General features: G+C 40.6%; 1 protein-coding gene across 1 annotated transcript in view; it reads right to left on the bottom strand.

Annotated features, from left to right (window-relative positions):
- Positions 1 to 6,849: 6,849 nt before the first annotated feature.
- LOC115224954 (adhesion G protein-coupled receptor A2-like) overlaps positions 6,850 to 25,406 on the bottom strand; it is a 91,981-nt gene continuing 73,424 nt past the window's right edge. Inside the window, exons 29-33 of the mRNA XM_036513864.1 lie at positions 22,665 to 22,788; positions 16,365 to 16,506; positions 12,769 to 12,841; positions 10,053 to 10,444; positions 6,850 to 7,406 (exon numbers count right to left, since the gene is read on the bottom strand). Of these exons, the coding sequence (XP_036369757.1) occupies positions 7,354 to 7,406; positions 10,053 to 10,444; positions 12,769 to 12,841; positions 16,365 to 16,506; positions 22,665 to 22,788 (784 nt within the window). The 3' untranslated portion in view covers positions 6,850 to 7,353. The remainder of the gene's footprint in view (positions 7,407 to 10,052; positions 10,445 to 12,768; positions 12,842 to 16,364; positions 16,507 to 22,664; positions 22,789 to 25,406) is intronic.

Raw genomic sequence — 25,406 nt, 5'->3', positions numbered from 1 at the left:
TTCATACTACGACAAATAAAATTTCATACTACGACAAATAAAATTTCATACTACGACAAATAAAATTTCATACTAAGGCAAATAAAATTTCATACTACGACAAATAAAATTTCATACTACGACAAATAAAATTTCATACTACGACAAATAAAATTTCATACTCCGACAAATAAAATTTCATACTACGACAAATAAAATTTCATACTACGACAAATAAAATTTCATACTCCGACAAATAAAATTTCATACTAAGGCAAATAAAATTAGAGTATGCATTGGTAAACTGCCGCCCTCGACATGTTATTTTGTGCCCCTCGCCGAGTTTCTCGGTTACTAATTTCATACTAAGGCAAATAAAATTTCATACTGCGACCAATAAACTTTCATACTAAGGCAAATAAACTTTCATACTACGACCAATAAACTTTCATACTAAGGCAAATAAAATTTCATACTGCGACCAATAAACTTTCATACTAAGGCAAATAAAATTTCATACTGCGACCAATAAACTTTCATACTAAGGCAAATAAAATTTCAAATAAAATTAAGAACTGCAAAAAATTTAGTGTAAAGTGGGCAAATAATATTTCATGCATATGTGTTGTACCATGCGGCCCTCTCCCACTTAGAAATGGTACGATGCGGGCCCCTAGTTGACGGAAAGTTGGCCACCCCTGATCTAGAACAATGTGATATAAGAACATGAGGTTGAGAAAAAAAAGGACTAGTAAACAACAAACGAAAAACGATAAACAACAAACGAAACATACAATACCTCACATGAAGTGAAAAAAATCTGTATTCAGGTAGAAACAGATTGTCTGTATGTATGTATGCATATATGTATGCATATATATATATATATATATATATATATATATATATATATATATATATATATATATATATATATATATATATATATATATATATATATGTGTGTATGTGTCACCTTCGTGACATCCACCTTGCGAACGACACACCGGTCTCACGCCATTCCGCTCCACCGGTCACTCCTTGCAACACCTATCTGTGTTCGGTTTGTCCTTACACAGAGGCCATCCGGATTCCGTTTGCGCCGTGAACAGGAATTAATCTTCTCTCTTCGCTCTTATACGCCATTTGGTCTCAACTCTCCCCCTCCTCATCTAACCCCCCTCTCCCCCATCCTCACCTATCCTTTCTCCCCCCGACCCCTACTTCTTCAGTCCTTCATCCTTTCACCCCTACTCCCCTTCCCTTCTTCCCTCTTTCTCCCTCCCTCTTCCCCTTCCCTCTGCTCCCTCACTCCCTCTCTCCCCTTCTCTCTCCCTCTCTCCCTCTTTCCTCCTTCATCCCCCTCCTCCCCTTCCTTCTCCCACATCCTCTCCTCTTCCCCCTTCTCCTCCCCCTCTTCTTCCCCTCCCCTTCTCTCCCCCCCTATTCTCCCCCTCCCCTATTCTCCTCACTACACCACATGACTTTACACATCACATCACATATGATGTGCCATACTAATACACACACCAACTAATACATACTAATACGTACTAATACATACTAGTACATACTAATACTTACACCAACCCTATACATACACACGTCCAGACACCGCATACGCACTTATACTCTCTCACACACACACACACACCTATACATACCAATACGTACTAATACATACTAATACATACTAATACATACACCAACCCCATACATAAGCACGTCCAGACCAATCCTACGCACTAATACTCTCTCATACACACACACACACACACACACACCCTTATACATACTAATACATACACCAACCCTATACATACACACATCCAGACCCCTCCCACGCACTTTTAGCTGGTCCCTCAACCCTTTATCAACCCTATTATCTCCCCTTATTCGCTCTCGCGTCTCATGTTTGATCTTTGACCTCTGGCCGAAATCAGATCGCCATGTTGATTCGTTAGCTACTGCACACATTTTTTTTCTCTCCTTCTTTCTGTGTTTTTCTCCCTCTGTGTATCTTTCTGTTGAAGAGCGTAGGCTCGAAACGTTAAAGACTTGTTTTATTTATATTTCCTGAGCGCCATACTAATACAATTGTTCGTTTGTTTTCCACCTGCCTTCGTCTTTTGTTTATTTTCATAAAGCTTCCCGTTATATATATGTATATGTATATATATACGTATATATATATGTATATATATATGTATATATATATATATATATATATATATATATATATATATATATATATATATATATATATACAGAGAGTGACCGAGAGATAGGTACATGTATATATATATATATATATATATATATGGTAAGAGAGAGAGGAGTAAAGACAGAGATGTATAGATCAATAAATCATATATATCTATGTATACGTGAGTGCATTTAAAATTTTTATCATAAAAGCAAGGTAACAGAATTGGCTTACCTCTTTAATGCCGGCTCCAAATATGACTTCAATTGTAAGTTTCTCAACATTTGTATACCGTTTAAACACTGATTCGCTTGTTGTATCTCCTCATAGAAGTTTATTGTCTAAAACTGCAGCTGTATCCGATACACGTACTGAATACACAGCCCAACTATATGTAATTCATCTCTAAGTGTTTTGTTTTTCAACATCAGCGGCAGTTTCTCCTGTGGTTGCATGTTATTGGATAATGTATGTTATCTGGGAAATACATCCGTGTTCTGCCTCTTTACCATGAATATTTGTGTAGCCAACTGCATTATATACAGGGTCAGGCAAAATGATCTGACACATTTGTAGGTTAAATAAAAGGCAAATGAAGTAAAGAAACAAAAAAGTGTTTTTATTTTTGAAAAGTACATATAATGCCATTTTGTTTCATAATGTTTTAAAAATTAAATCAGTCAAATGGGATCCATTATTGTCCACACACTGTCGAAGGCGTTCACGAAAGTTGTCAATAACTCGACGGGTCATTTCACGTGGAATGGCAGTAATTTCTTGACGAATTGCATCTTTAAGTTGTTCAATAGATCGAGGGCGATTAATGTATACCTTTGACTTGAGGTATCCCCAGAGAAAAAAATCGCATGAAATGACCAGCCGAGTTATTGACAACTTTCGTGAACGCCTTCGACAGTGTGCGGACAATAATGGATCCTATTTGACTGATTTAATTTTTAAAACATTATGAAACAAAATGGCATTATATGTACTTTTCAAAAATAAAAACACTTTTTTGTTTCTTTACTTCATTTGCCTTTTATTTAACCTACAAATGTGTCAGATCATTTTGCCTGACCCTGTATATATGAGCAAAAATCTTGAGTGCTGCTGAAAAATGTCTGAACGATACTCTTCCCTTTTCTACATTGTTTGCTAATTACACTATTTTAAATACGAAGTGGTCGAGCTCATCCATATCGCAGTCAGCACTTAAAGAGCAATATATTTATTTATGCATCATTTGCAAAATCAATTCTAATAAAAGGCGCCGTGTCCTTACCCACATTAAAATGTTACCACAAAATACCTCCGCATATAATACCTATTTCTTTACTACACACAAGGGGCTAAACACAGAGAGGACAAACAAGGTCAGGCAAACGGATTAAGTCAATTATATCGACCCCAGTGCGTAACTGCTACTAATTTAATCGACCCCGAAAGGATGAAAGGCAAAGTTGACCTCGGCGGAATTTGAACACAGAACGTAACGGCAGAAGAAATACTGCTAAGCATTTCGCCCGGCGTGCTAACGTTTCTGCCAGCTCACCGCCTTATCCTCCGCATATAATGTCTATTAATCCACTACAGAAAAGTGTGCTTGACATTTCACTGTCTCTCCTAGTCCGAGAAAGACGTTTCTGGAATTATTTTCTTACTGAACAACCTGTCTCTGTATGAATCTTGTTGATGATATTGATGCTCAATTCTCTTTATAATCCGAAACATATTAACACTTTAATCGCTGATAGGGACATGATATTTGGCTATGCAACTATAATCTATTAGCTAGAATATTGATTTGTCCTTGGTATGACAATAAACTGCATTCAGTGGGAAAGTTCCAGTTCAGGAGTTCAGGAGTTGTGGGGAATGTGGAGTTACCCCTTCATTGTCATCACACCCAGGTCTGCTCTGGCTCGGAGTAGTACTACCTGTTAGGGCCCCATTTATTTGTTAAATAATTACCTTACTCGAGTGGTGCCGGTATGGTAGTATCAACCATTGAAAAGAACCATAGAGTGTGTACTTGACAGCACTAAGGTTACAGCCCCTAACTACACTGTAAAGGAGTAGCCTGAATCTCGGAAACTTTACCTGCCCTAGATAAAGAACTATTTCGATGTCTTTATAAGTCCAGAGAGATATAAGCTTATATCTCTCTGAGATATTTAGAAATTTAATATTTTTATCTTTTGTAATCAGGGGCTAAACACAGAAAGGACAGACAAGGACAGACAAACGGATTAAGTCAATTATATCTACCCCAGTGCGTAACTGCTACTTAATTTATCGACCCCGAAAGGATGAAAAGCAAAGTCGACCTCGGCGGAATTTGAACTCAGAACGTAGCGGCAGACGAAATATCTATTTATTTACTACCCACAAGGGGCTAAACGTAGAGAGGGGACAAACAAGGACAGAGAAATGGACTAAGTCGATTATATTGACCCCAGTGCGTAACTGCTACTTAATTTATCGATCCCGAAAGGATGAAAAGCAAAGTCGACCTCGGCGGAATTTGAACTCAGAACGTAGCGGCAGACGAAATATCTATTTATTTACTACCCACAAGGGGCTAAACGTAGAGAGGGGACAAACAAGGACAGAGAAATGGACTAAGTCGATTATATTGACCCCAGTGCGTAACTGCTACTTAATTTATCGACCCCGAAAGGATGAAAAGCAAAGTCGACCTCGGCGGAATTTGAACTCAGAACGTAATGGCAGACGAAATGCCACTAAGCATTTCGCCCGGCGTGCTAACGTTTCTGCCAGCTCGCTGCCTTCCAGTTATTTCTGCTTTGGCTACTTGGAATTGTTCGTGCAGTCCCTTCTTTGGTAATTATTCTTCGTGTCCTTTTCGTACTTCCTCCTTTGTTTATCCTTATTTCTCTGCTCTCTATACACCCTCGTTCTTGTGATCAGCAAGCTTTCCTGACTTTGGGCTAGGTATCTCCTTAACCCTTTAGTGTTCAGATTACTCTGTTAAATGTAATACTTTTTCACTCAAATTGTTTTGAATTAATCTTGGATCATCTTACAGCTTTGAGATTTCAATGATGTGATTACTTATTTTTAAAATGGCATTGTAGGTTAGGTGTGAGAGGCTAGACATCGCCAGTTTGAATATAAAACATGTAGAATATATTGGGCCGGATTTGGCCAGTTTAAACACTAAAGGGTTAAACTCTCGAGTTCGATACGCACGCAGTCATCCACACTTATCAGTCTTCTTCGTCTATTCGCTGTTTTCATGTATAGGCAATCAGTGTCTGCGCGTGGGTGATGGGCCCTGTCTATCGTTAGGACTTTCCTTGACTACCTCTCCATCTCCTTTACCTCCTCCTCTGTCCACCTCAGGATTCCAGCATCATACTGAACGACTGCGACTGCGCACGAGTTTAGTGTCGAAATTATATTTCTGACATTCAGCTTTGAAACCAATATTTATCTCACTCGCCGACAAGAACTCTCTTTTTGTCTTTTCCTGCATGTCGTGCTAATTGCTTTGATTTTACTTTTATTATTATTATCATTATAATTCATTTTTGGATTTGGTTTGCAAGATTCTTTATATGAGTTCGTGTGATGAAGCATATTCTGTTGAGTCATTTTCTTTTTGTGCCTTATAATGTAACACACTCACTGGTAAAATTTCCACTTATTTCTTATTTTTATTTTCCTAAAATTTTCGTTGCGCCTTGCAACCTTTTCAATAGTCTTGACTCTGTCCGTTATTTACCCTGCGTTCACATTTGTTTGCTTGTGCGCATGTGTGTGGGTCAGTGTGTGTGTGTGTGTGTGTGTGTGTGTGTCTATGCATGCATGCATGTACGTATGTATATATGTGTGTGTTTGCATGCGTATGTATGTATATATGTGTGTGTATGCATATGTATGTATGTATATATGTGTGTGTATGCATATGTACATATGTATATATTATAATTATTAGGTTGTCCCAAAAGTTCGTAAACACTTGCGAAAATTGAATTTTTACTCGCCAAGTATTAACAAAAACAACAAAAATTATTCCTCAAAATAAAGACCATTATTTTCCAAGACTTTCTACGAACTTTTGGGACAACCTTATACTCTTTTTACTCTTTACTCTTTTACTTGTTTCAGTCATTTGACTGCGGCCATGCTGGAGCACCGCCTTTAGTCGAGCAACTCGACCCCGGGACTTATTCTTTTTGTAAGCCCAGTACTTATTCTATCGGTCTCTTTTTGCCGAACCGCTAAGTGACGGGGACGTAAACACACCAGCATCGGTTGTCAAGCAATGCTAGGGGAACAAACACAGACACACAAACACACACACATACATATATATATATATATATATATATATACGACAGGCTTCTTTCAGTTTCCGTCTACCAAATCCACTCACAAGGCATTGGTCGGCCCGGGGCTATAGCAGAAGACACTTGCCCAAGATGCCACGCAGTGGGATTGAACCCGGAACCATGTGGTTGGTTAGCAAGCTACTTACCACACAGCCACTCCTGTGAGAAATCATCATCATCATAATTATTATTATTATTATTATTATTATTATTATTATTATTATTATTATTATTATTATTATTATTATTATAGATTAAGCCCAGTCTCCGAAAAGTTGAGGTAAAAAAACAATTTTATTCATAAAAATTAAAATATTACATTGCAAGGACAGACAACAGTGAAATTTACAGTCGAAAAATATGGAGTGACTATGATTTACAGAATATTTTCATTTTTTTTTTTTTTTCTTTTTGCGTTTCCGGCAATAGTCATGCAACTAGACTCGTTTAAAATTACCTTATTTCAGATTTTAGAGTCTCTACGTTGCGTAACGTTATATCGAGAGGCAAAAAAATAAAGCTACGTTATATAAAAGTGTGCTTCATGGAATATAAGAAGAAAAATTGAGGCAAAATATAAACAAAGGCGACTCTTGAAGACACATTCACACACACACACACACACACACACACACACACACACCACACACACACACACACATGTATACTACAGATTATCTGAGAAAGCAAAAAGATAAATATGAAATAGGCCGTTAGAATATATTTACTGAGTTTAATATAATAAATGAACATTTTGTGACGTAAAATATAATCAAAGACTTCTCTTGAAGGCATTTTCTTGATTTTCATTTACAAGTTCGTTTCTGCTTTTTTACATTCTGTTTCATGGTGGGAGATTGAACCTGGAAACATAATGAGAAAACTATATATATATACTCTTACTCTTTTACTCTTTTACTTGTTTCAGTCATTTGACTGCGGCCATGCTGGAGCACCGCCTTTAATCGAGCAACTCGACCCCCCGTACTTATTCTTTCTAAGCCCAGTACTTATTCTATCGGTCTCTTTTGCCGAACCGCTAAGTTACGGGGACGTAAACACACCAGCATCGGTTGTCAAGCAATGCTAGGGGGTCAAACACAGACACACAAACACACACACATACACATATATATGTATATATATATATATACATATATACGACAGGCTTCTTTCAGTTTCCGTCTACCAAATCCACTCACAAGGCTTTGGTCGGCCCGAGGCTGTTGTAGAAGACACTTGCCCAAGGTGCCACGCAGTGGGACTGAACCCCGAACCATGTGGTTGGTAAACAAGCTACTTACCACACAGCCACTCCTGCGCCTATATACGATGGGCTTCTTTCAGTTTCCGTCTACCACATCCACTCACAAGGCTTTGGTCGGCCCAAGGCTATAGTAGAAGACACTTGGCCAAGGTGCCACGCAGTGGGACTGAACCCGGAACCATGTGGTTGCTAAGCAAGATACCTACCACACAGCCACTTCTGCGCCTATATATATTAATTTCTAGACTCAATAGTTCACAGACCTTAAATTTTATACATAACAATTGTCATCAACTCTTCCAAAAAGTGACAAAAATGTTTTTACAGAAGTAGGGATGAACAACAAGGTTTATATTGAAAACAGTATTTACACTGACAGGCAATAAGAATTTTCGGGAGTACGTTGTAAGATATTGGTTCAGGAATAATAAATCTCTGAACGAGGTATAAACAGTAACTGCACGACAATGTGAGGTATATTTGCCATCTCAGTAAGGCTAACTACTAAGGGTGGATGTTGCTGTAGCTTGTAGCCCCAGGAGAACATCTCCTCCAGCTGGCTATTTTCCAGAAAAACCGGGCAACTTTATATAAAAAAGATGAACACTTTAGCTCTATTCAGTTACAGGTTTGCATGGTTGTGTATATACTTTACGTGGGCCTATAGCTGTATATATATTTATACATTCTGTATTTGCGGTTTAATTTTCTACACTGCTAAATGAGTATTTATTTGGCATATGTATGTGTGGACATGTACGATATATTTCATATCTGCGACTTAAAACTTCGAATTGTATTTCTGCTCAGTTATCTTAAAAACAGACGTATTCTGGTAGGTGCCTTGGTGCCTGTCATTTTGGAAGCTGCTTGACTTACTTTGGCAATAGCTATTTTGTTTTTTACAAGGCATCAAATGACAATCAAATACCCACTAACTAAATTCAATAGGAGCACTCCGTCGGTTACGATGACGAGGGTCCCAGCTGATATGATCATCGAAACAGCCTGCTCATGAAATTAACGTGCAAGTGACTGAGCAATCCACAGACACGCGTACCCCTAACGTAGTTCTCAGGGAGATTCAGCGTGACACAATGTGTGACAAGGTCGGCCCTTTGTTTTACAGGTACAACTCATTTTTGCCAGCTGAGTGGACTGGAGCAACGTGAAATAAAGTGTCTTGCTCAAGGACACAACGCGCCGCCGGGAATTGAACTCATGACATTACAATCGTGAGCCGAATGCCCTAACCACTAAGCCATGAACCTTCACAAAATTCAATACGCATATATGAATTTGCTGTATTTTTTTTAATCATGCAGTTTGATTGATCGCAGGTTTTAATCTCTTCATCCAACTTTGAAAATGCCCATTTCATTTTGTTTGTTCATAAATATCTCCATCTTCGTACATTGATAGTATTTCGCCGGCTGACTGAATATCAGTCGAGGAAATATATTGCTTATGCAACAGTGTGGATTTACACAATGTGATATGCAATAAGCATTATATTAGAGATAAATAAACATGTTACTCAAATATGTGGAGTGATGTTTTGAGCTATCCTTTCTTCATTGCTTACTACACACAAGCAAACGAGCACATGCGTTCACACAAGCCGACACAAACACATATATACACAAACATATATGCATACACATACACCCGTATGTATATGAGACACACATACACGCATGTATGTATGTATGTATATATATATATATATATATATATATATATATATATATACATACTTCCACCAACTCCATCACACATAGGACAGACATAATCACAAATATCAACTCACCTCTCATCACCATCCTCATCATCATCATCATCACCACATGTATATATTCTCTCTGTGTCTATATGAGGTCTATATGTAAATATATATATATATATAAATATATATATATATTTTAAATATATATATATAAATATAAATATATATATATATATATATATATATATATATATATTATATATATATATTTTCATATAGACCTCATATAGACACAGAGAGAATATATACTTGTGGTGATGATGATGATGATGATGATGATGATGATGATGATGATGGTGATGGTGATTATGGTAGTGATGAGAGGTGAGTTGACATTTGTGATGATGTCTGTCCTATGTGTGATGGAGTTGGTGAAAGTTTTGTTTGTGATCATTTCCATCATGACAATATTGGTTTTTGTGGCGGTAGGAATAAGAATCACCAAATTATACTTACTTCTGATATTCTCCAGAGCTTGCCTGGGCTCCCATGTTTTTCGTTTACATACGAACAGGCAAATGACATCTCTGGTATCCTTTTTGTATATACAATAGCATAGGAAGATAAACATTCCTTGAAGGGGATTGAAGATAGCAAATAGAAGATGAAACGCTTCAGCAGCTTCACCATGAGCAAAGAATGGCAAGACCCAGGGGAGTCCAAGCAGGAAACACAATCCAACGATGCCAAAGACACGGACTTTCTTTGTTTTGTGTTCAACTTGCGTGTCATTCTGCATTGAGTTAAGACGCCACATAACGCGAAGAAATATCACAAGGTTGATGAATAAAATGATCACCACGGGAGCCAGGAAAGCAGCGTAAAACGCTTTTCTGTATAACCAACAACTACAAGGAAATAGAAAATTAATCATTTAACGCTGTATTCTGTGGTGAGTAGTATTATGGGCCGATGATTTTGAATTACGTCGCCCCACCCATGTTCACGTATTCCATCTTTGGGATTACTCCTCTAAGGTTTAAAAAAAAACTACGTATATATTTCTTTACTGCCCAGAAGGGGCTAAACATAGAGGTGACAAACAAGGACAGACGAAGGGATTGAGTCGATTATATCGAGCCCAGTGCGAAACTGGTACTTTATTTATCGACCCCGAAAGGATGAAAGGCAAAGTTGACCTCGGCGGAATTTGAACTCAGAATGTAACGGCAGACGAAATACCTTTTTCTTTACTACCCACAAGGGGCTAAACATAGAGGTGACAAACAAGGACAGACGAAGGGATTGAGTCGATTATATCGAGCCCAGTGCGAAACTGGTACTTTATTTATCGACCCCGAAAGGATGAAAGGCAAAGTTGACCTCGGCGGAATTTGAACTCAGGACGTAACGGCAGACGAAATACCGCTAAGCACTTCGCCCGGCGCGCTAACGTGTCTACCAGCTCGCCGCCTTAACCAGCTCTCCCGTTCAAGGCTTCCCGTATCTCAACTGTTGTTATCGGCTTTTCGCAGCTGTAACTCCCCGATAGTGCCTCAGTGCCTCTGCCAAAAACTGCACACCTTTACGTGTATTCAAACAGCACGCGTCTTTCACGTGATATCAATGATTAAAGTGTGGGTTTGATGTCATCTTGCGTCTCCGTTAGTCTGGCCTATCAAATAATTTTCATTCTGTCATACCTATTTCCTTATTACTCACAAAGGGGCTAAACACAGAAGGGACAAACAAGGACAGACAAACGGATTGAGTCGATTATATCGACCCCACTGCGAAACTGCTACTTATCTAATCGACCTCGAAAGGATGAAAGGCAAAGTCGACCTCGGCGGAATTTGAACTCAGAACGTAACGGTAGTCGAAATACCGCAAAGCATTTCGTCCAGCGTGCTAACGTTTCTGCCAGCTCGCCGCCTTGTACCTTAGCACACGAAGAAATAGTCTAGTATCATTCCTACAGCTATCACATAGGGTGTAATGCCACTTCTAATCGCTTCATATAATCCAGCGTCAAACTATCCACTCTGTTGTATTATTTTTTTCTGCTGCTACGCCTTTACTAAAAGCTAGTGATTCTACTCTAATCGCTCGCTTGTGATCGCACCACCAACTAAAGCTGACGATTGTTTCTGCTTGTAGTGTTTATGCGCCGGAAACAACGCATTGAGCTCCCAGTAACCGTTTCCGTATCTGAGTGTTCCATCTAGGTTGACCAAGGAGATCACTGACTTGTGGTTTGAATAGGTGGTGCTTGTCATAGGGTTTCAAATACTTACAATTGATCGAGAAATATTTTTCCAGCCTTAAATACGGTCATCTAGCTATATAACTTGCAATGATAAAAGAAAAAACACCCGATTGCTTTAACGAATTTCAATGACAGTTTCTGGTAAAAAATACCTCCAACGTTATGGTATTACCCTTACTCTTTTACTCTTTTACTTGTTTCAGTCATTTGACTGCGGCCATGCTGGAGCACCGCCTTTAATCGAGCAACTCGACCCCGGCACTTATTCTTTGTAAGCCCAGTACTTATTCTATCGATCTCTTTTGCCGAACCGCTAAGTTACGGGGATGTAAACACACCAGCATCGGTTGTCAAGCAATGCTAGGGGGACAAACACGGACACACAAACACACACACGCATATATATATATATACATATATACGACGGGCTTCTTTCAGTTTCCGTCTACCAAATCCACTCACAAGGCTTTTGTCGGCCCGAGGCTATAGTAGAAGGCACTTGCCCAAGGTGCCACACAGTGGAACTGAACCTGGAAGCATGTGGTTGGTAAACAAGCTACTTACCACACAGCCACTCCTGCGCCTATGTTTCAAGAATTTCTAATATTAGCATAAAAAGAAAAATTTGTCATTAATGCAATATTTTCTATATTATGTAATAATCAAATTGAAAATATATGTTATTTTGTTGTTGTTTTTTACGTTACTTGTATCGAAATTTTAAAATTTTATGCGTCAATAAATATTTAGTCTTGGGGACTGAAAACGTGGCACGAATGAAATCAAAAATACCAAGAAGGAAAAAAATCATTTTCGGTGTGTAGCTACCAGAAATCAGTGCCGTGGCTTTATCTTGAGGGTAGCTTATGCATTATTCAACAATATTCAAGACATAAATAAAGTTAGCAATATTAATTGCGAAGACAACATAAAATTAGGGCAATAAAACACATAAATACTTACACTTGATCACTTTTGATGTAATTGTTCATGTTGTTAGTTGCCAGAGTAATTATGACAATGACAGCTGGAATACCTGACAACGATATTTACAGAAAGGAATAAGCATATGTAGATGTTAATGAAAATCTATAATAATAAACATATGAAATTTGAATTGATATAGTTGATTATGTTTCGCCCAAAAGAAATTAATAATATATTTCCTATCATACACAGGTCACTCCTTGCCATTTGTTCCTTTGGCTTCTAGAAATAGGTACGACTAGCATAGAACTTCGATTCTTATTTCTTTATTGCCCACAAGGGGCTAAACATAGAGGGGACAAACAAGAACAGAAAAACGGATTAAGTCGATTATATCGACCCCAGTGTGTAACTGGTACTTAATTTATCGACCTCGGCGGAATTTGAACTCAGAACGTAACGACAGACGAAATACCTATTTCTTTACTACCCACAAGGGGCTAAACATAGAGGGGACAAACAAGGACAGACAAACGGATTAAGTCGATTATATCGACCCCAGTGTGCAACTGGTACTTAATTTATCGACCACGAATGGATGAAAGGCAAAGTCGACCTCGGCGGAATTTGAACTCAGAACGTAGCGGCAGACGAAATACCAATTTCTTTACTACCCACAAGGGGTTAAACACAGAGTGGACAAACAAGGATAGACAAACGGATTAAGTCGATTACATCGACTCCCAGTGCGTAACTATATGTTTCAGTGAGAAACAAAAAAGTAAAAAATACTGGAGGTTCTGTAAAGTGGTGTAAAGACTAAACTACATAGAAGAGAACAAAAGTTCACTCTCACAAACCTCTTCACACATTACTTGGTGCATCAGGTGAAAGTGCAAAATGAGTAAGTCTTAGAGACGATGTCAAACTGAAACGGTTTAAATGAAAATGTAATTTTATGCTGCTCGATTATATCGACCCCAGTGTGTAACTGGTACTTAATTTATCGACCTCGGCGGAATTTGAACTCAGAACGTAACGACAGACGAAATACCTATTTCTTTACTACCCACAAGGGGCTAAACATAGAGGGGACAAACAAGGACAGACAAACGGATTAAGTCGATTATATCGACCCCAGTGTGCAACTGGTACTTAATTTATCGACCACGAATGGATGAAAGGCAAAGTCGACCTCGGCGGAATTTACCCTACGTTTACCCTTGTGGGTAGTAAAGAAATAGGTATTTCGTCTGTCGTTACGTTCTGAGTTCAAATTCCGCCGAGGTCGATAAATTAAGTACCAGTTACACACTGGGGTCGATATAATCGACTTAATCCGTTTTTCTGTTCTTGTTTGTCCCCTCTATGTTTAGCCCTCCAGGCTTAACCTGGAAATACATTTCTTTATAATTTTCATTATGTATCATTATTTTACTTCATACCCATTTGTATCCATATATTTACATCTCACTTCAACTACTTTCATATCTCTCTAATTTACTAATCTATTCACCCCATGCTCATGACTGTTTACCACTATTTTTCTAATACGAATCAAATCAGTCATCATCGTTTATTGTTGGCTGAGCTATTATTTTAAGTTAAAATTAATATCTAATTCCACCATTTATCAATTAAGTTATTTAGCTGATTGCCATCTTTCTTGTTCCAAGTTGATAATACTAAGACAATAATTCCTTTTTGGGGCTCTCTAAAATATGGTATAAGTTGAATTTTTCTCCATTCATGAGACAGACACAAATACTATCATGACAGAGAACCTATGGGGTCAATCGATCTCCTGGGAATAGCTTGAAATTATCCCTGGAATAATACCGTATTCTTTTTGAAAACGAAGCCATCTCTGAAAAGCCACCTCTGAAAAGAGGAGATTGTCAAGTCAAGATGTTTCTGTTCACAAATCTGTAGAACGGATCTGAAGTCTAACAGTGACCACCACAAAAAGTACCACCACCGGAGTAACAAGTTCCACCACCACAACAACAATAAATCTTACAGTGGAGTGGAAGCACTCCGTCGGTTACGACGACGAGGGTTCCGGTTGATCCGAATCAACGGAACAGCCTGCTCGTGAAATTAACGTGTAAGTGGCTGAGCACTCCACAGACACGTGTACCCTTAACGTAGTTCTCGGGGATATTCAGCGTGACACAGAGAGTGACAAGGCCGGCCCTTTGAAATACAGGTACAACAGAAACAGGAAGTAAGAGTGAGAGAAAGTTGTGGTGAAAGAGTACAGCAGGGATCACCACCATCCCCTGCCGGAGCCTCGTGGAGCTTTAGGTGTTTTCGCTCAATAAACACTCACAACACCCGGTCTGGGAATCGAAACCGCGATCCTATGACCGCGAGTCCGCTGCCCTAACCACTGGGCCATTGCGCCTCCAATCTTACAGTGGTTCTCTGTTAATATGGGATTTGATCATCTAACTTCAGTCTTAACTAAATTCTTATTTAGTTAAATCAAGATATAGTATCTCCAACTCTCATCAAATTATAGAATTGAGAAGAACGAGCGAATGAGAAATACAATTATTTGTTAATACCTTCATGTCTACTTTGTTTCCTTTTTTTTCCCACATAACTTTCAATAATAGGAAACGTTATCTAAGAATGTTCACCGTCAGATGTGAGTCCACCAAACTTCTCAGTCTGTGTTGCCATTGCTCTGCGTTATCGTTTAATATCTCATTCCACATTCATCTCATTATATACACTCATCCAACAACATATATATATTCTGGCACGCTGGTGGGAGGAGGATGGTGACACATACTGTCATTCACACTTTGAATTTGGTGGTACTGGTCACGGCTTACGCTCGCTCTGATACCATGAGTTGAGGTGATGTCTTCTAGTGCCTCCAAATTTAATACACAATTATTTATAATTGTAGAGTCCTACGCTGAGGAGAAAAGTAGTCGGGTAAGACATAATTATTTAATTTTTATGCTTTCCTATGACTTAATTTCGAAACGTACGTCCGTAGGTAACTTAATATAGAATGATTGTCGTCATTCCTTTCTCTTTTACCTGCGTTGTTGGCCTTTTAAGTGCTGTGGTTTTACTGAGATCTCTCTTTTAAGTAGAAAGAATAGCCATAACTCTTTGACTGCTATTTCTAAATTCGGTGTGTGGTGAGGCAAATCGTTGCTAAACCCTTAATTACTTAGTATATATATATATATATATACAGGAGTGGCTGTGTGGTAAGTATCTTGTTTACCAACCACATGGTTCCGGGTTCAGTCCCACTGCGTGGCACCTTTGGCAAGTGTCTTCTACTATAGCCTCGGGCCGACCAGAGCCTTGTGAGTGGATTTGGTAGACGGAAACTGAAAGAAGCCCATCGTATATATGTATATATATGTATGTGCGTGTATGTTTGTGTGTCTGTGTTTGTCCCCCTAGCATTGCTTGACAACCGATGCTGGTGTGTTTACGTCCCCGTCACTTAGCGGTTCGGCAAAAGAGACCGATGGAATAAGTACTGGGCTTACAAAGAATAAGTCCCGGGGTCGAGTTGCTCGATTAAAGGCGGTGCACCAGCATGGCCGCATTCAAAATTACTGAAACAAGTAAAAAGAGAAAAAAGACATTATACATACCCCAGACCAAAATTGAACTCTTCTTGATAAATGATGACCGAATGGGTTTGAATACAAACAGGCCTCGATAAATGTGAACTGCTTCTACAGCCATCCACAGGAAAGATGTCAGGAGGAAGTAGTGTAAGAGAGCAGCCACTGCCTACAACAACAACAATGATATTAATGATATCTGACATTGAAGCATGGCCTCGAATATATATTATTTTGCCGTGGTGGGTAATACATATCAGTCTTTGATATTTTATATTATTGAACCCAGTATAATAAATATTGAAATAAACCCAACTGAAATTTCAACAGAAATCTCAGAAAGACGTTTTTTTTTTTTGTTTTAATGTAGAAGGGAATTTCCTTTGATGCTTTAGACAATTCTTCACATTATCGTTGCATAATAATAATAATGGTTTCGAATTTTTACACAAGGCCAGCAATTTCACGGAAGTGGGTAAGTCGATTATATGAACCACAGTGATTTACTGATACTTATTTAATGGACCCGAAAGGATGAAAGGCAAATTCGCCCTCGGTGGAATTTGAACTCAGAACATAATGACGGACAAAATGCATCAAAGAATTTTACCTGTATTACTCTTTTACTCTTTTACTTGTTTCAGTCATTTGACTGCGGCCATGCTGGAGCACCGCCTTTAGTCGAGCAAATCGAACCCAGGACTTATTCTTTGTAAGCCCAGTACTTATTCTATCGGTCTCTTTTGCCGAACCGCTAAGTGACGGGGACGTAAACACACCAGCATCGGTTGTCAAGCAATGCTGGGGGACAAACATAGACACACACACATACATATATATATATACGACAGGCTTCTTTCAGTTTCCGTCTACCAAATCCACTCACAAGGCATTGGTCGGCCCGGGGCTATAGCAGAAGACACTTGCCCAAGATGCCACGCAGTGGGACTGAATCCGGAACCATGTGGTTGGTAAACAAGCTACTTACCACACAGCCACTCCTGCGCCTGCTAACGATTCTTATTTTTTTATTGCCCACAAGGGGCTACACACAGAGGGGACAAACAAGGACAGAAAAACGGATTAAGTCCGATTATATCGACCCCAGTGCGTAACTGGTACTTATTTAATCGACCCCGAAAGGAAGAACGGCAAAGTCAACTTCGGCGGAATTTGAACTCAGAACGTAGCGGCAGACGAAATACCTATTTCTTTACTACCCACAAGGGGCTAAACACAGAGAGGACGAACAAGGACAGACAGACGGATTAAGTCGATTACATCAACCCCCATTGCGTAACAATAGATGAAATACCTATTTCTTTACTACCCACAAGGGGCTGAACACAGAGAGGACGAACAAGGACAGATAAAGGGATTAAGTCGATTATATCGACCCCCATTGCGTAACAATAGATGAAATACCTATTTCTTTACTACCCACAAGGGGCTGAACACAGAGAGGATAAACAAGGACAGATAAAGGGATTAAGTCGATTATATCGACCCCAGTGCGTAACGACAGACGAAATACCTATTTCTTTACTACCCACAATTGGCTAAACACAGAGAGGACAAACAAGGACAGACAAACAGATTAAGTCGATTACATCGACCCCAGTACTTAACTGGTACTTAATTTATCTACCCCGAAAGGATGAAAGGCAAAATCGACCTCGGCGGAATTTGAACTCAGAACGTAGCGGCAGACGAAATATTGCTAAGCATTTCTCCCGGCGTGCTAACGTTCCTGCCAGCTCGCCGCCTTCATCATAACGTCATAATAATATTAATAAAAATAACTCCTTCCTCTGTTGGCACAATGCCTGACATTTTGGGGGAATGGGTTGGTCGATTACCTTGACTACAGTCCTCGGCTGATACTTATTTTATCGATCTCGAAATGTGAAAGGTGGAATTTGAACTAGGAACGTAAAGACGGACAAAATGCCGCTAAGCATTTTGTCCGGAGTGCTAACGATTCTGTGACACGTTGAGCAAATTTCAGGCATTTTTAGAAAGGGGTGAATGAGTCGACACTGTAACGAGGCACAAAGGAGCTAACGCCATTTTGAAACAGCGAGATCTCTCCTGCAATCATTGCCATACACGAGACAAAAACGAGATCTCGCCTGCAACCATTTAAGGAAAAAGACAAGAATAGGCGTAGGCGTAGGAGTGGCTTGTGTTAAGTAGCTTGCTTACCAACCACATGGTTCCGGGCTCAGTCCCACTGCGTGGCACCTTGGGCAAATGACTTCTACAAAAGAATCGGGTCGACCAAAGCATTGTGAGTGGATTTGGTAAACGGAAACTGAGAGAAGCCCGTTGTATACATGTATATGTATGTGTATGTGTATGTGTGTGTATATGTTTGTGTGTCTGTGTTTGTCCCCCAGCATCGCCTGACAACCGATGCTGGTGTGTTTACATCCCCGTAACTTAGCAGTTCGGCAATAAGACACCGATAGAATAAGTTCTAGGCTTACAAAGAATAAGTCCTGGAGTCGATTTGCTCGACTAAAGGCGGTGCTCCAGCATGGCCGCAGTCAAATGACTGAACCAAGTGAAAGAGGATGCTAGCATAGTCATGTGAGGTGAGCTAGACATTTTATACAAAAGCGAGGGGAAGCGTGGAAAAAGCCTTGCAAAAATATACTTAGACGAATTAAATCGCGGTGCCCCAGCATGGCCACAGCTCATGAGCTGAAACTAGAATCAATCAATCAATCAAAGATTGATGAAACTTTACTTGGTATTTCTTATCATAAATTTTGATGTTATCCTCTAACATCATTCATCATCATTGTTTGACCGTGGTCGAGACAATGGAATTTACCATGCTACGCCAGACTTCACGGTCCATCATGGCATTACGGAGGTCTTGTTGCTGGATGCATGTATCCCTGGAGATTACATCAGGGTAGGAGAGTGTGCACCCTCTGGTATTGCGACCGTGGTGAAGACAATGGAATTTACCATGCTATGCCAGACTTCACGGTCCATCATGGCGTTACGGAGGTCTTGTTGCTGGATGCATGTATCCCTGGAGATTACATCAGGGTAGGAGAGTGTGCGCCCTCTGGTATCGCGACCGTGGTCAAGGCAATGGAATTTACCATGCTATGCCAGACTTCACGGTCCATCATGGCATTACGGAGGTCCTGTTGCTGGATGCCTGTATCCCTGGAGATTACATCAGGGTAGGAGAGTGTGCGCCCTCTGGTATCGCGACCGTGGTCGAGACAATGGAATTTACCATGCTACGCCAGACTTCACGGTCCATCATGGCATTACGGAGGTCTTGTTGCTGGATGCATGTATCCCTGGAGATTACATCAGGGTAGGAGAGTGTGCACCCTCTGGTATCGCGACCGTGGTCAAGACAATGGAATTTACCATGCTATGCCAGACTTCACGGTCCATCATGGCATTACGGAGGTCCTGTTGCTGGATGCCTGTATCCCTGGAGATTACATCAGGGTAGGAGAGTGTGCGCCCTCTGGTATCGCGACCGTGGTCGACGAGACAATGGAATTTACCATGCTACGCCAGACTTCACGGTCCATCATGGGAATTACGGAGGTCTTGTTGCTGGATGCATGTATCCCTGGAGATTACATCAGGGTAGGAGAGTGTGCACCCTCTGGTATCGCGACCGTGGTCAAGACAATGGAATTTACCATGCTATGCCAGACTTCACGGTCCATCATGCTACGGAGGGTCCTGTTGCTGGATGCCTGTATCCCTGGAGATTACATCAGGGTAGGAGAGTGTGCGCCCTCTGGTATCGCGACCGTGGTCGAGACAATGGAATTTACCATGCTACGCCAGACTTCACGGTCCATCATGGCATTACGGAGATCTTGTTGCTGGATGCATGTATCCCTGGAGATTACATCAGGGTAGGAGAGTGTGCACCCTCTGGTATCGCGACCGTGGTCAAGACAATGGAATTTACCATGCTATGCCAAACTTCACGGTCCATCATGGCGTTACGGAGGTCCTGTTGCTGGATGCCTGTATCCCTGGAGATTACATCAGGGTAGGAGAGTGTGCACCCTCTGGTATCGCGACCGTGGTCAAGACAATGGAATTTACCATGCTATGCCAGACTTCACGGTCCATCATGGCATTACGGAGGTCTTGTTGCTGGATGCATGTATCCCTGGAGATTACATCAGGGTAGGAGAGTGTGCGCCCTCTGGTATCGCGACCGTAGTCAAGACAATGGAATTTACCATGCTACGCCAGACTTCACGGTCCATCATAGCATTACGGAGGTCCTGTTGCTGGATGCATGTATCCCTGGAGATTACATCAGGGTAGGAGAGTGTGCGCCCTCTGGTATCGCGACCGTAGTCAAGACAATGGAATTTACCATGCTACGCCAGACTTCACGGTCCATCATAGCATTACGGAGGTCCTGTTGCTGGATGCATGTATCCCTGGAGATTACATCAGGGTAGGAGAGTGTGCGCCCTCTGGTATCGCGACCGTAGTCAAGACAATGGAATTTACCATGCTACGCCAGACTTCACGGTCCATCATAGCATTACGGAGGTCCTGTTGCTGGATGCATGTATCCCTGGAGATTACATCAGGGTAGGAGAGTGTGCGCCCTCTGGTGTTGCGAGTAGATGGCTTCCAGAGGAGAAGAGTAGAAATTACCTCTTTTTCAGCTCTACAACAATGTCCAGCAAACTGGACTCTCTTACCTTTCACAAGAGATGACACAGGTGGTAGTTTCCCATATGTCAAATGAAAACTGGTACTACATCGGTTCCGACGATGAGTATTCTAGACGAATCGATTGACGGAACAGCCTCATCGTGAAAATAACGTAAAAGTGGCTGAGCACTCCACAGAAACGTATTCTTCAGGGAATTTCAGTGAAAGAGAATGTTGAAAAGCTGGCCATTTTGAAGTACAGGTAGCATTCATTTCTGTCAGCTCAGTGGAATGGGGCAACGTGAAATAAAGAGTCTTGATCAAGGAGTCGAACTCACGAACTGAGAATCTTGAGCCAATTACACTAACCACTTAACCAAGTGCCATCACTGGCCAAATGGAGAAATGTAAAGTCGAGCACCGCAAATATTATATGTAATATTTAGAGATAGTGGAAGAAATTTGGAAAGAGCTTATAGCCTGGGTTCTTACAAGATGAAATATATTTTAAAATGATGGAAGCACTCCGTCGGTTCCGACGACGAGGGTTCGGTTGATCCGATCAACGGAACAGCCTGCTCGTGAAATTACGTGTAAGGGCTGAGCACTCCACAGACACGTGTACCCTTAACGTAGTTCTCGGGGATATTCAGCGTGACACAGAGAGTGACAAGCCGGCCCTTTGAAATACAGGTCCAACAGAAACAGGAAGTAAGAGTGAGAGAAAGTTGTTGTGAAAGAGTACAGCAGGGATCACCACCATCCTGCCGGAGAATCGTGGAGCTTTAGGTGTTTTCGCTCAATAAACACTCACAAACGCCCGGTCTGGGAATCGAAACCGCGATCCTACGACCGCGAGTCCGCTGCCCTAACCACTGGGCCATTGCGCCTCCACATTTAAAATAATAGACTGTTGTTCGTAAAGCTTATTATAAAACAAAATATTTACTGGTTTTCACTTACCTTACAAACAGCTGCTATTTTTGTACTATATTCTTGGAATCCAACAAGAAAGATTAAACAAGTGGCGGCTAAAGAAACGCACAAGTTTACTAAAACCTTGGAAGCCATTAATTTCCATAAATTTCTGAATTAATGAAAAAAAAAAAAGATAGAATAATATTGCATTTAATTAAAAGAATTTGCTAAAAGAATTTGCTCAATGCACAAAACATTAATTACGACCTGTTTATCAGTGTTGGTCATTCGAAATATAAATATGTGAAACAGGCGCAGGAGTGGCTGTGTGGTAAGTAGCTTGCTTACCAACCACATGGTTCCGAGTTCAGTCCCACTGCGTGGCATCTTGGGCAAGTGTCTTCTGCTATAGCCCCGGGCCGACCAAAGCCTTGTGAGTGGATTTGGTAGACGGAAACTGAAGAAGCCTGTCGTATACATGTATGTAATAAGAGTGAGAGAAAGTTGTTGTGAAAGAGTACAGCAGGGATCACCACCATCCTGCCGGGAGCCTCGTGGAGCTTTAGGTGTTTTCGCTCAATAAAACACTCACAACGCCCGGTCTGGGAATCGAAACCGCGATCCTACGACCGCGAGTCCGCTGCCCTAACCACTGGGCCATTGCGCCTCCACATTAAAATAATAGACTGTGGTTCGTAAAGCTTATTATAAAACAAAATATTACTGGTTTTCACTTACCTTACAAACAGCTGCTATTTTTGTACTATATTCTTGGAATCCAACAAGAAAGATTAAACAAGTGGCGGCTAAAGAAACGCACAAGTTTACTAAAACCTTGGAAGCCATTAATTTCCATAAATTTCTGAATTAATGAAAAAAAAAAAAAGAGTAGATAATATTGCATTAATTAAAAGAATTGCTAAAAGATTTGCTCAATGCACAAAACATTAATTACGACTTGTTTATCAGTGTCGGTCATTCGAAATATAAATATGTGAAACAGGCGCAGGAGTGGCTGTGTGGAAGTAGCTGCTTACCAAACCACATGGTTCCGAGTTCAGTCCCACTGCGTGGCATCTGGGCAAGTGTCTTCTGCTATAGCCCCGGGCCGACCAAAGCCTTGTGAGTGATTTGGTAGACGGAAACTGAAAGAAGCCTGTCGTATACATGTATGGTAAATATATATATATATATATATCTATATTATATATATATATATATATATATAGATATGTATTAGGATGTATGTGTGTGTGTGTTGTTGTGTGTTGTCTCCCTAGCATTGCTTGACAACCGATGCTGGTGTGTTTACGTCTCCGTCAACTAGCGGTCGGCAAAGAGACCGATAGAATAAGTACTGGGCTACAAAGAATAAGTCCCGGGGCGATTTGCTCGACTAAAGGCGGTGCTCCAGCATGGCAGCAGTCAAATGACTGAAACAAGTAAAAGAGTAAAAGAGAGAGAGTATGTATTGAGAACGTACCGGCCGCCCCAGACACTCGGCTAAGAGCACCCTCGGAGGAACCGTGCGGACCGAAACAACCGGGGGTGGACGCGCTACACTATGTTTATTAATAGCTATTGCCAAGCTAATATGGCAGTCTAGAAAAATAGGACGAATGCTGCCGTTGATTAGCTCCAAGAGGCCATCGCCTCTAGCTAGCTATGTCACACACGAACCTGTATCCATCAGGGGAAAAAAATAAAGAAACACACATCACATACCAGGGCGAGACCTCCGAAGGAGTAGTAATTATCGTGATGCACCCTCGGGCATTAAATACGGTGATGAACCCTGAAATGGCCATAGGGAATGTAAATATGGTTTTCTCTCTTTTTTGCTTGGACACTGGCTTTTAACAATAGGTTTTCCTTATCTTGAAAGTAATTTTCACTGAGAAAAATTTCTAAACGATGAACTTTTATCCCCTTACCTTATTATATTACTTACATGTTTCCTATTATATATGTATTTTATATAATTTATATATTTATATATTTCTTTATATTTTAATGTGAGCCTCGTGGAGCTTTAGGTGTTTTCGCTCAATAAACACTCACAACGCCCGGTCTGGGAATCGAAACCGCGATCCTATGCCCGCGAGTCCGCTGCCCTAACCACTGGGCCATTGCGCCTCCACTTTATGCATGTATATTCTATGTGAAAGAAAAAGCATTATGTGATTAAATGTTCGAGATATGAAATGTTACGTGGATGGCCTTATATATATAAATAACTTCTATCATTAGAGCAGTTGTATTCATCTTAGTCTTGTTCAAATCTCTAAACGAGATTTCGGAAAAAGAGCAGAGAAGTTTTCTTCGAAAAGATGTTTTAAGATGTTTCCAAACTGAGTTATTTCACAGTTGCCTTTGTCGAATCTGTTACATGTGGAAATACATGAGAATTTAATGACGTCGGCACCGGTTTGTTTACAGAGGCGCATGTTTTAGAGGTTAGGGTGTAGCTCAGATGATCGTAAGATTGCGTTGTCGATTCCTGGATTGGACTGCATAATGTTCTTCAGAGAAACTCTAAATTTCATGTTGTCTCAGTCTACTCATCTGGTACAAATGAATAACACTACGAGGGCGCGGTGTCCCGTCCCTGGAAGTATAAATATATACGGTGGAGGCGCAATGGCCCAGTGGTTAGGGCAGCGGACTCGCGGTCGTAGGATTGCAGTTTCGATTCCCAGACCGGGCGTTGTGAGTGTTTATTGAGCGAAAACACCTAAGGCTCCACGAGGCTCCGGCAGGGGATGGTGGTGATCCCTGCTGAACTCTTTCACCACAACTTTCTCTCGCTCTTACTTCCTGTTTCTGTTGTACCTGTATTTCAAAGGACCGGCCTTGTCACTCTCTGTGTCACGCTGAATATCCCCGAGAACTACGTTAAGGGTACACGTGTCTGTGGAGTGCTCAGCCACTTACACGTTAATTTCACGAGCAGGCTGTTCCGTTGATCGGATCAACCGGAACCCTCGTCGTCGTAACCGACGGAGTGCTTCCAAATATATACGCCAGATATACCGACTCTATGCTCTCTAGGGAATAATGTGCACTAAACAGAAAAATACTCTCTGTTGAAAATATCGCATGTGCAGACACATGGGAATTTAGTGATTGTATCAGCTGTTTGAAGGCGGCGAGCTGGCAGACTCGTTAGCACGCCGGGAAAAATGCTTAGCGGTATTTCGTTTGCCGTTACGTTCTGAGTTCAAATTCCGCCGATGTCGACTTTGTCTTTCATCCTTTCGGGATAAATAAATTAAGTACCAGTTACGTACTGGGGACGATATAATCGACTTAATCCGTTTGTCTGTCCTTGTTTGTCCTACCTGTGTTTAGCCCCTTGTATGTATGTATGTATGTATGTATGTATGTATGTATGTATAGATTATAGCCTGCACTATGTCAGAAAGTCTTAGATTCGTGTTTAGGGTCAGGAAATACTGAGCACTCCCCCAAAATTAATAT

This window comes from Octopus sinensis, linkage group LG27, assembly GCF_006345805.1.
Source record: "Octopus sinensis linkage group LG27, ASM634580v1, whole genome shotgun sequence".
Classification (NCBI taxonomy): Eukaryota; Metazoa; Mollusca; class Cephalopoda; order Octopoda; family Octopodidae; genus Octopus; species Octopus sinensis.
This window is presented reverse-complemented; position numbering and strand designations above follow the sequence as displayed.